Below are 11,778 nucleotides of genomic sequence, written 5' to 3' on the forward strand. Positions count from 1 at the left end.
AAATGATAAACAACACATTCAAGAAGGATAAACAGATATTACAATCAATTTAACAACAAAACTGAAACGAAACATCAAAACATAAAACATTTTCCCTTACATATGTACAAGGATTTTCCCAACAATTATCGAATTATTTCAATAAATATGATATTAGTATAATTCATAAATGACATAATATGTACATTATCCATTTCACTAAATTTTTATATATCAATTGCCTTGTACTAATTGTGATGCTGTCTACATAGGGCAGACATCTCAGTATTTAGAAACTAGAGTAAGAGGTCATCAATGCGATAAAAAAAATAGAACTGCATTAACGAACCACGAAATATCAAAAAAACATAAATTCAATTATAAAGATTCGAAAATTCTGGGAACAGAATCTAATACACGAAAAAGAGAATTTTTAGAAATGATTAACATTCTTAAGAACGAAAAAGCTATTAATGATAAAAAAGATCTAAATAATTTAAGTAAAATTTATAGTTCTATTTTGTAAATTCTAATAAATTTAATATATTTGAGATGTGGAAACCAAGGAAAAAATTGATTTTTCTTATTGGAACAAAGTTGATTATCATAATCAAAGACAATATCATATTTTGATAAAGACTTAAACGTCAAATTTAATCTTTCTTTCCAAAATTATCAAAAAAAACTAATTTTGAAACAGAAGAGACCTAAAATCAAAAGCATTTAGATGCATTAATATATCAAAAGGTCTAAGAAATAAGAAATTGAAGAAATTGATTATGAATACTTAAAATTGTCAACCATGCGCCGAATTTGTTTATTAATATTATTCGATATGACCTTTACTAGAGAGTAGGTGAACTTGACATGGAAGATAACCTCGTTACATCTCCTATATGCAATTTTTGCATTATGATTAATGTGCAATTAAAAAAGAGGTATTCAATTCCGGCTATTCTGAAACCATCAAGAGAAAATATTAATTAAAATTGTTCGTTAGCAATCGGATTTTATCGGAAATAAAAAGGAATCAAGTATAAGAGACGTTAAAGGTGATTCAAACGTAATAATATAGAATAATCTTGTTGAAAGATGTTGCAATTTTTGTTTATTCTACTATCTGGTATAACAGGTTTTACTCTGGCGGGATATCCAGGTGAGTCAACAACTTCACATTTGTTTATCTTTAGTTAATCAACATTTTAACTTTTTATGTATTCATTAATTTAGAATAATATATCATCATTTTCACAGATTGTGTTTATTTAATTATAATTTTTTATTAAAAAAAGTTGCAAAATTAATTTCATTATTTTATTTATTCTCTTTATTTTCGATAAAAACGTATACTATCGCGTAATGTACTCTACGTATGTTTGAAATTATTAATACATATGCTCAGTGACGGCTCGTGATAAAAAATTTTAGGTGTTATGACCTAAAAAGCTTACATTGTAGTTTTGTAGTTGCCACTTAAGAAAAATATGGGTAATTACACACTTTCACGGTCACCTGGTTTTTTGGCTCTAGAAAATCGAAAAATGGATGAATTTTAATGATCTTGGTCTCAAAATGTTCCATTTTACGGCGGATTTATAAAAAAAATTAGTAGAAATAGCTGGATTGAGAATTTCTCATAGTTTTACTGTTTTAAATCGTAAAAAAACGGTTTTGCAAAATAATCCTTTACAAAAAATTATCTCATTATCAGATAAAGTTCTTATATTTTTTTTGTATTCTACATAAATTAATAAACAATTTAAGTTTTTATAGCTTAAAATGAAATCGATGAAAAACAATCAATTTTCGTGAATAGTTTCGTACTATATTCTTCAATGTTAATAGTTTTTGGACCATTAAAAATCGAAAAATAGATAAATTTTATAATTTTGGTCTCAAAATGTTCCATTTTACGATGAATTTATGAAAAACACGGGGGTAGTGGATGAATTTGCGGTTTTTAATAGTTTTAAACCTTAAATAGTAGAAAAACTTTTTTTTTTCAAAATATTCATTTTTTTATGTAAATTGCGAAAAAAAATATACGAACTTGATTCCACGACGTCAGAAACAGAAGGATTTTTTTTTGCATATAAAGTCATGAAACTGTAAAACATATTTATTTTTTTTAATTTTCGTATTTTTTTTATAAATCCGCCGTAAAATGGAACATTTTGAGACCAAGATCATTAAAATCCATCCATTTTTCGATTTTCTAGAGCCAACCTAACCTAACCTAACCTAACCAAAAAACCAGGTGACCGCGAAAGTGTATAATTACCAAAATATGAATTATCCAGCATTACTTCATGTATTTTCTAAGATTTTTACTATAATTTATCACTTTACATTTATTCGCATTATTTCAAAAGTGTTATGATCAACATAAACAGATTTAGCACTTCCAGTAACCCAAAAATGTTGAAAGATTATTGACTAAACTGAAGTATGCTTCGAGATTCACTTAGACTTGCATCTAACTCATTCGAAAAATTTATGTACCATACCCTGAGAAAATACTTAAACGGTGATAGGCATTTGCCTATTGCTGTTCTTTCATCTGGCTTGTAGAATTCGTTGTTGTACTGGAAATAGTTTTGTTCAATACATATTTTTGTTAACTGTAAATATTCTTCTATTACATCAGCTCCCAAATTATTAGATCTCAGTAACTCCTCAAGGTACTCGAAGGTCTGCGGGATCGGTACTCTGGGAAATATTGAAGTTACATCAAAAGAGATTAAAATTTCCCCATGGGTAAGTTTTCAAATTACTTCGCTAACCACCTGGAAATATTATACCTATGTGTGCAAATTGTTTGCCTTTCCAAGTTTGTAAATTTTGGGAAGCAATCGAGCTTTGATAATGTTGGGTTATTTACCTGTGCTTACCGGGTACAAGATTTTTACAATTTTTAAGAGTTTCTTTCACATTTGTGACCATTTTATTCAGCGGAGATTATGGTGTATGATCCTGTCTACACTCTCGAAATAGTCCTTCTTGTCTATTATAACAACAGTGTATTCAAGATGAATATCACCAACGGTAACAGAAATTCCAATTTGAGTCTTTTTATAGATTTAAAGTCTAATATACATTAATGATTGATTTTTTGTAAAAGTTTATTTTTACTTTTTGAAAATAATATTAATATCTTATTGCATTGATCTAACAAGAGTAGATTTTTTTGTATACTCATAAAAATACTACTAGCTCCAAATTTTCTCCTTCATAATCTTCTGAATTGATTTTTTTCGTATTCAATCAAACACAAAAGTATTGTGATTATTCGTTAAATAATTTGTTTCAATTGAAAAACAAATTAAAGTATTGTTCCGAGATTACATCAATTCTGAAGGTTGTTGGTGATCATTATCCATAACAAAATTTGCATTTTTATTAGTCTTTGTTATTATAAACTTGGGATAAATATTTTCAAAACCCGTTTACTACGTCACGATATCATTTGTTGCGAAAATGCTATCATGTCTAACTTATACTCGTAGAATAATATATACGAGGACCGTATCAAACATTAGAAGTCTTAGTACAAATTTACAATTCAGTGTTTCACTCCCAATTATTCTTTCACATATTTGAATAATGCATACTCAATCTGAGGGTGAGAAATCACAATAAGTCTAATTTTCAAACGAATAAAATTATTTATAACACTTCCTCGTTTTCTTATCGAGTGTTATTGAATTGGAAAATAATGTCTCTTGTCACGATAAAGTTGCTGATTTAGGAAAACAACTTTTTTTGTCATTTCTACACTGATAAAAGAACTTCTTTTCTTCAGTAACTTGGTCAGTGAAAATTATGTAATACATTGTAGTTTGTTGTGAAAACAATAGATTATTTGGATTTATTATCTGCCTTTCTATAACCAATAAGTATTCTCATCATTAGTAGAATCGCTAGATAAATCAAATGATAAAAATTATTATTGTTACGCATTAAGTTAATCACTAATGTGAATATGTCAAATCATATGCTATCATAAACTTTGAAACTTTTAATGATGAACGTACTCAGAACGTGTTGTCATACGAGTGGAGTTGGAGTTGTTTGCAGATACTTGAAACTTTCATTACGTGTAACATTTTATCCTGTTTCCTCCAATAGGCTTAAATACAGACCATTTAGTTCCATAGCCTTGTAATTTATCTCCCTTGCTTTTTCTCTCTAGCTCTTGATGTTTTTCTCTCTAAGGTCTTCTGCAACTACTTCCCTCTACCGTTCTTTTGGTCTACCTCTTTTCCTCTTGCCCTCTGATATCTTCCATGTAACTCGTTTCAAGGTCTGTCTTCGTACATTCGTTCTAAGGGACCTTGTAATCTTCTTGTCTTTATAATCGCGCAGATTGGTTAGTCATTGAAAAATGTGTAAGTTTCATGGTTGATCTCCTTTCTCGTCCTAACTTTGTCTACTTTCGTTCAAAAACTCTTCTTAGTATTTTTATTTCTCAGATTTCCAATTTCTACTTGGTTTTATCGTCATTATCCAGGTTTCACAGGCGTATGTCAGAGTGGGTCTCAAAATTGTAGATCCGGATATCTCTTTCGATGTTAATATTCTGCAAGTTATTACTTGGCAAATCTTAGTTCGATTCCCTTTTCTTCTTGGTATTTATTACCATGTAATGCACCCAAATATATGAAATTTTCTATTTCTTCGAATTTTCTTAACGTTCCATCATGTTTATGTACTATGAAATTGTTTTTTGTCTTGCTTACACATTTATTCTTTATTTCCACAAACTTTGTCATTATTGAAGTGCGGGCCTATCTCTTCTGCTGCTGTTATTAGTTGTTTTGTGGTTTCTTTAAGCTTTCTTCTGTTTCTTACTATCAACGTCACATCATCAGCATAAGCTAAGCATTGATGACTTTTGTTAAATATCATAACCTTACTGATGATACTGGTTGTTCTTATTATGCCTTTAGTACCTTTAGTTGAATTAGTTTGTTTCCTCCTACAGAAAAATCAACTATCATTGACTGCTACGCGGAATTTAAACGTGCCCCACTATCACCAATGATGCTCAATGATCAGGATTTCCAAAAGACGGGACATAATAAAGTCTTAATGGAAAATACAATTGATAGTAGACGAAGATTCATATGAAATGTTTTACAATATTTCAAATCAACATTTGAGCATGATAACCTTTCATTCTAAATGTTTTTTTTTATAAGAATGGAACAAAATCAACAACGAATTGCTGAATCAGCGCTCTGTTTATAAAAAATTAATAGCATTTTCGAGATATGAGACAACTATATCAAAACAACGATCATCTGTGTGTATGTGGACTGGAGCGAGACAAATCGCAACAACAGAGAAGAAGAAAACCATAAAGAACTTTTTTAGAAGTACCCTTATTAATTCACCTTCGTGTGGTCATGGATAAACTATAGACTCGTACTAAAAAGTGAGTACTCTGTAGCCGTTGAAGCGTGCTTACAGTATAAGATCAAAAAATGTTCTGTCATGGAACCCGCGATGTTTAAATACTTGAAAAAGTGGTGTCTTGAGTTTGATGGTGTTATGTATGCTACCACAAACAAAAAGTTGATAATTCCATGTTGCAAAATCGACGTATTGCTATTTGGTATATAATTGAGGAGAACCGTCTCTCTTAGCATGTGATGTATAATATACTTTTTGCCGAATTGAGCAAGTGAACTCGAAAAGACAAAGTTAGCCAATGACGTTTAACAAGGAAAGAAAGTATTTTGAGATGCCGATGGTGTAACGTTAGTAGATAACCTAAAAAAAGGAATTACGAGTGCTTATTATGCCAATTAAGTTTCAAAATCACTTGAGACTTGAGATTTGGTTCCCGGCGGTTATTGGCTGTTTCCAACATTCAAAAACAATTGTGTGAAAAAGGATTTTTTTCTGATCATGTCATATGAGAGGTAGGCAATCAGAGGTTTCAGAGAATGAATAGTCTTAAAAAATGAATGAACATCGTTGGAAGAAATGTGTTAGCCTTAATAGAGACTGTTAGAATTAAATAAAGTTGAATAAAGTCTTTATTAAAAATACCTAAATTCAAAACAAAATACCAAAACTGCAACTGTCTTGATAAGTTTTCCACTATCTGCCGTTTCGCATTGTTTTTATCTTAGTTAATAACATTTACTACAAACATAGAATCGTGGTCGGCGCAGGTATGACTAACTCTACATCTTCTTTTGCTTTTGTCTAACTCTTTATGCCCTTAAGAGCGTCAGGGTATTGAGATTTTAGTTTTCATTGTCCTTTCATTTATTTTTCCACTTTTTCGTTACTTTGCTACTTTATTTATTTGCAAAATCTTTTTTCCCTTTCTTATTCCTTCCTGTGCTACTTGTAGCCAAATTTGCTTTCCCTTAAGTCTCTTTGCTTCTGTCATTAGACTTTGTGAGGTTTCTCTCTTCATGTGTCCGTACCATTTCAAATATCTTTCAACTATCTTGTTTCCTATTGATTCCAGGAGTTTTTCTATAATTGCTTATTTCTTTTCCCCTTTCTTAGTTGTTTCATCATTGCTGATTTTTCCGTTTTCTGTGCAAATGACTTTCAGGTATTCAAATGTGGTCACTCTATCAATTTTTATATATTCCTCACTAACTCTACATACAAATATAATTTTTTTCATTTGAATAGAATATTCACAAATAGGTAATCATTTCTTATTATAATAATTTCTCTCTTCCTCCGTGTACCAATTTTTTAATGAGACTACTACGTAAACTGATAGTGTTAACTATTCATCTAATCATGAATTTTGTTACGTTATATTCCGTAGATATTCATTTATTTATATCAGTGATTTTATTTATTCTTATAGAACATACTTCCGGAAATGATATAAATAGTGACGGCCAATCTTATGGATATGGATATTCTGGTAGCTTTTCCGGAGCAGAACCGAATCTACAAAATATTCCATTTAGCCAAGGATTCGATTTTAACAATTTGTTTGAAAATTTCAATAAATTTCAACGACATTTATTTGATCAGTAAGTTTGATGATTGGATAGACGTATTATCATGGTTTGAGTTTGTTCAACTGGAAAACTTGCATGGGTGTCATAAGACTCACGATTATAGAAATCACTCCTTTATAATAAAGTTAAAATTATACAAATTACATAATCATAATCCTGGCTTCAAATAATTATTTTCACACAGCATTAAATAATTGACAAGCTTGTTCTAGTTTTAGTGTTTTTATTTTATCTGTAGTGGTGATGGTGCTTACAGTTATTCACATACACATTCTAGTACAAATGGCAAGGTAGAAGCTTCTTCTAGTATAACTTTCAATAACGGTAGAAAAGATCTGTCAAAAGGGTAGGTGAAACTTAACTAAAACATTCCTGGCCTAGTTAAACGTATCATAGTTTCATTTAACGATTTCTTTAATATAGAATTCAATCGCAATCTGCATTTGTTCAAAATAATGCCCAAGCAAGGTCAAACTTTCCGGAAACAGCAGGTGGATACGCAGGTGGGTATGGTTTCGGTAATGAAAACAGTGGATCGTTTAGCGGGTCTTTCCCAGAGTTATATCCCGATGGAACAAGCTTTCAATTTATTCCAGGATCTGATGTAACTGGTGAATTTACACCAAATGGGAATGGTGCTACTGCATTTGGCTCCGTAGGTTCTGATGGGGTTCGTCAAGGTGCTTTTGTTTATCCAGAAAACCCCGTGAGTACTTTTAATTTATTTGTAAGTGGTTTAGCAACTCAATTTGAAAAAGGTTCTTAAAATATATTTTAAAATGTGTATATTAATTTTAATATTTCAACAATTTTGAAGAGTTAAAACTGATTGCTAGATAGTCACTATCAATTAGTTGGATTATACTGCCTCTATAGTCCAAAATTATTTAAAAAAAAACCTCTATTTGAACTACTTACTGATATTACGTCCCATGCTTCCTAAACCCAACAAAGATCCTATACAACATTAATCCTCTTGTCCAATAAGCCTTTTACTTTGTGAAGAGTTTGAGAAACTTCTAAACAGAATAGACATCATCGTAACAAAGGATAATTTAATACCCAATTTCCAAGTCTACAGAGTAGCCGGAACCGTAAGAGAAGCACTAGAAGCTAAAAAGTATTGCACTGCGGCTGTTCTCGATGTCTCCCAAGCTTTTGACAAGGTGTGGCACCAGCAAAACTCCTTCAATCTTACTTGACCTAGAGATTCTTCCAGGCTAGATTAGGGGAAACATGTAATACTATATCATAGTATCTATATCTACTCTAGTACTTCTCAGACCAACACTACACCTTCTGTATACAGCAGATATGTAGGGAAGCAAACGATACATCGATGTTTTTCATAATCGATATATCGTTCATAAATATCGACATTTCAGCATCGATATCGATATAACATGAATAATGTTTTATGAACGATGTCAGCTAGATACACAAATATATATCTCTCTTAGTCACAAGCGTAGATTTTTCTATGTAGTGTTTCGTTGTTACTTTGCTTGCCCACATTAATGGGGGATAATAAAAAAAATTTACTTATGGAGCTACCATAAAATATTTATGCACAATAATATGAAAACAAAAATAAACATTTCATATGCTCCTGTCATCTACTGTTACTCCAATAAAGGGAAAGGCGTTGGAGTTTTGGGATGACATGCAGGGGTTATTTCCCAGGCTTCATAATTTAGCTTTGACCTATTTACCTATCGTACTAACTTCGGTACCCAGTAAGCGATTATTTTCTGAAGCTGGAGCTACTATCACCTAGAAGAGAAACAGATTATTGCGAACCAGGTTGTCAAAATGATTATTTTCTTGTATATTTCATATTTTCGATGTTTTTAACATCGATGTTTCACTTTCCAAAATATCGATGTTATAGAATTGATTTTTTTACGAGCGATGTTGCTTTCCTGCAGATATGATAACTCCAGTTTGAGAAATTATATAACCATCGAATTTACACATGAAGAAAGTACTGAAATAACTGGATCGGAGGCGTTTATCAGTACCTGTTTATTCACATCTTGCTATGGCACTTTGTTGAATTTTCTCTCTGCGGAAAATGCTACCGATTAGATTCGTAATTCGGACCATTGTTTTCTCTCATCATTATATTAGTGAAGATTTACCGATATTTTTTATATATAATCGATAATGATAAACGAGTACACTGTATTATACAGCTTGATATAAATAATTTAGATTAAACGATGCTTTCATTTTCAGAACAAACCTAATGTAAACGTCAGATTTGGAGCGGATCAACCGTCAGATGGTTTCAAAAGTGTTTTCACTTCCAGTTCTAGCTACACAACCAATGTTAATGGAAAACCAAAAACCGTACAAAAAGCTTCAACAACTGTTAATGATAACGGAAAGGTTACAACTTATACACGAGAGAGTCCTCGAGAATAAATTTCTTTATATAGTTTTGTCTTTTTCCTTTGTATTGACAATAAACGTAATTTAATATATTGTTAAATTTATTGTGCGTTATCATTTAAAATATTTCTAAATATTCAATCAATCCAAGTATTTCTGAATCAAAATTTACTTAAGAAGCAACTAAAATCGTACAATCGATTTCGCATTTCTAGGTTATGTTGGTAACGTTACTCGATGTTTTAATTATAATGATGATGACATGATTCGATTATTTTTATATAATCCTATCAATTTATATATTTAATTTGTTATTTCTTAGACCTTTTAATATATTGATGCATCTAAATGTTCTTGATTTTAGGTATTTTCTGTTTTAAAATTAGTTTTTTTTTAATAATTTTATAAAGATTGAAAAAATTTGGAAGTTTTGATAAAGTTAAGTCGAAACGTCAATTTTTTATCAATCTTGAAAAAATTATTCAAAAAAAATAATTTTAAAACAGAAGATAGCTAAAATCAAGAACATTTAGATGCATCACTATATTTATTTAACTGCTCTATAAATTTATTTAATAAATCGACTATGAGATTCTTGAAATTATTATTATTGGTATTAGGGGAGGTAATTTCTTTAAAAAATGGACTTTATATTACATGCTAAAAAGTATACTCAATAATGGTATCAATATACAAAATTATATAAAACTACACGCGCCAATTTGAGTAAAATGTAGCTAAAAAGGCAAAATATATGCGCCAAAATAACTAAATAATTTCATAAATGAAGCTTCCGATGAAAAATACCTGGTGACGAAGATATTATATATCACAATAACTCTATCATCTTTATACGAAATAAGATTCAGAGGAAAAGGGTTTTAGATGCAGATGCATAAGAAAAAATTGATAAGGAGACACTCTTCTTTAATGTTTTAAGAATACCAAGAAAGGGGAAATCAAACAAAGTAAAACAAATACAAAATAAAAATGGTGTCGTATTGAGACAAGACGAAAAAATTTTGAAACCGTGGAGAGAATACTTTCTAGAACTACTTAATGTAGAAGAAGACGAATAACTGGAAATACTAGAACTAGAAAACGATGAAAACGAACAATTGAAACAAACAGAAAAAATTGATCAAATAGTACAGGAGTTAAAAAGAGGTAAAGCAACGGGCTACGATAAAATTACATCAGAAATGCTGCAGATATTTGGGAGAAAGGGGTCTACAAACGCTAAAAAAATTACAGAAAATATAAATGGAAGAAAAAGGTTTAAGAGGAATTGATAGCGTTGTACTGAAAGACCACGTGAGTATCTAGAGAACATACTGAAGAAAATAATAGAGAATCAATCGGAGGAATCACAAAGGAAAGGAAGAAGTAAACATATATATATATACATTAAAAGAGGTATTAGAGCAAAAATAAATCAAAAAGTAAACCTCGGTTTTCTAGACATTCAAAAATATTTAACAGGATCTGAAGAAATCAAATATGTGAGAGTTTACAGCATAGAGGAGTTAGATGAGTTGAGGGAGAACATATAATAGATGATGTATTGAAAGAAGTGGAAACAAAAGTAAAACAGACAGAGAAATGTGGCAGTTAGAATATCGGGAAGTAATTTTATCGATGATTAAGTGTTGTTTACTAAAAATGAAGCCTAATTTATCAACATGGAAGCAAGCATTGAAATTAAGAAACACGAATAACATTAAGGAAAAGACAAGAATAAGGGTATGGGATAAAATAATGATATGGGAAAAAAAACCTTCAAAACATAGATGAACTACAGCTAGAACAGTGAAGAGTTTCAAATATTTAGGCGTGAGTGTACAGTGCGATTGAAACCAAGAAGCAAAGATAAACTTTATTGCGCGTTAAATAGATATTTTGTGAGAAGAAAAGAAATAACAAAAAAACACGAAAGTAAACGACTAAATCAATATTCTGAAACACACTCAAAATAAATATTAGAGCAGCAGATATAAAGTACTTACGCGGAGTCCGAGGTATTACCAGGCAAGATCAAATAAGAAACGCAATAATAAGAGAAGACCTGATTACAGAACCTGATAATAGAAAATTTGTAGAATGGAGAGCAATAGACAGACCAAACGGTTTTGACAAGCTATCTAAATGGAAAAAAGGAAACGAGGACGTACAATTACAGACGTGATTTTAAGTTGCTTTAATAATAGACAACATGATTGGACCTCACACTGGAATACGCGATGCTAAATTGGCTTCCAGGAAACGTAAAAGAATTCGACTTAACTCAGCATTTTGCACCTGGTTTGAATTTGCTCTTAACAGTTAAAGCTCCATCCAGACTTAACACGAGACTACACTATAGAACGCAGATTGAGGAGGGTGCGTTTGTGTCTCCTCGCCT

The 11,778-nt window shown here is 30.7% G+C and overlaps 1 protein-coding gene across 1 annotated transcript; it reads left to right on the forward strand.

Moving 5' to 3' along the window:
• The first annotated feature begins 874 nt into the window (after positions 1-874).
• On the forward strand, positions 875-9,481 carry LOC130900097 (uncharacterized). The gene is made up of 4 exons (XM_057810444.1): positions 875-1,135; positions 6,824-6,995; positions 7,407-7,689; positions 9,222-9,481. Exons 1-4 carry the CDS (start codon positions 1,072-1,074, stop codon positions 9,408-9,410), a joined length of 708 nt encoding a protein of 235 aa, XP_057666427.1. The 5' UTR covers positions 875-1,071; the 3' UTR covers positions 9,411-9,481.
• The last annotated feature ends 2,297 nt before the right edge of the window (positions 9,482-11,778 follow it).

This window comes from Diorhabda carinulata, chromosome 12, assembly GCF_026250575.1.
Source record: "Diorhabda carinulata isolate Delta chromosome 12, icDioCari1.1, whole genome shotgun sequence".
Lineage (NCBI taxonomy): Eukaryota > Metazoa > Arthropoda > Insecta > Coleoptera > Chrysomelidae > Diorhabda > Diorhabda carinulata.

Excerpts from the sequence above, each read along its gene's own strand:
- LOC130900097 (XM_057810444.1), top strand. The coding sequence starts at position 1,072 with ATGTTGCAATTTTTGTTTATTCTACTATCTGGTATAACAGGTTTTACT. Across the intron at positions 6,996-7,406 it reads CAACGACATTTATTTGATCA|AATTCAATCGCAATCTGCAT; the intron begins GTAAGTTTGATG and ends TCTTTAATATAG. Across the intron at positions 7,690-9,221 it reads TTGTTTATCCAGAAAACCCC|AACAAACCTAATGTAAACGT; the intron begins GTGAGTACTTTT and ends TTTCATTTTCAG.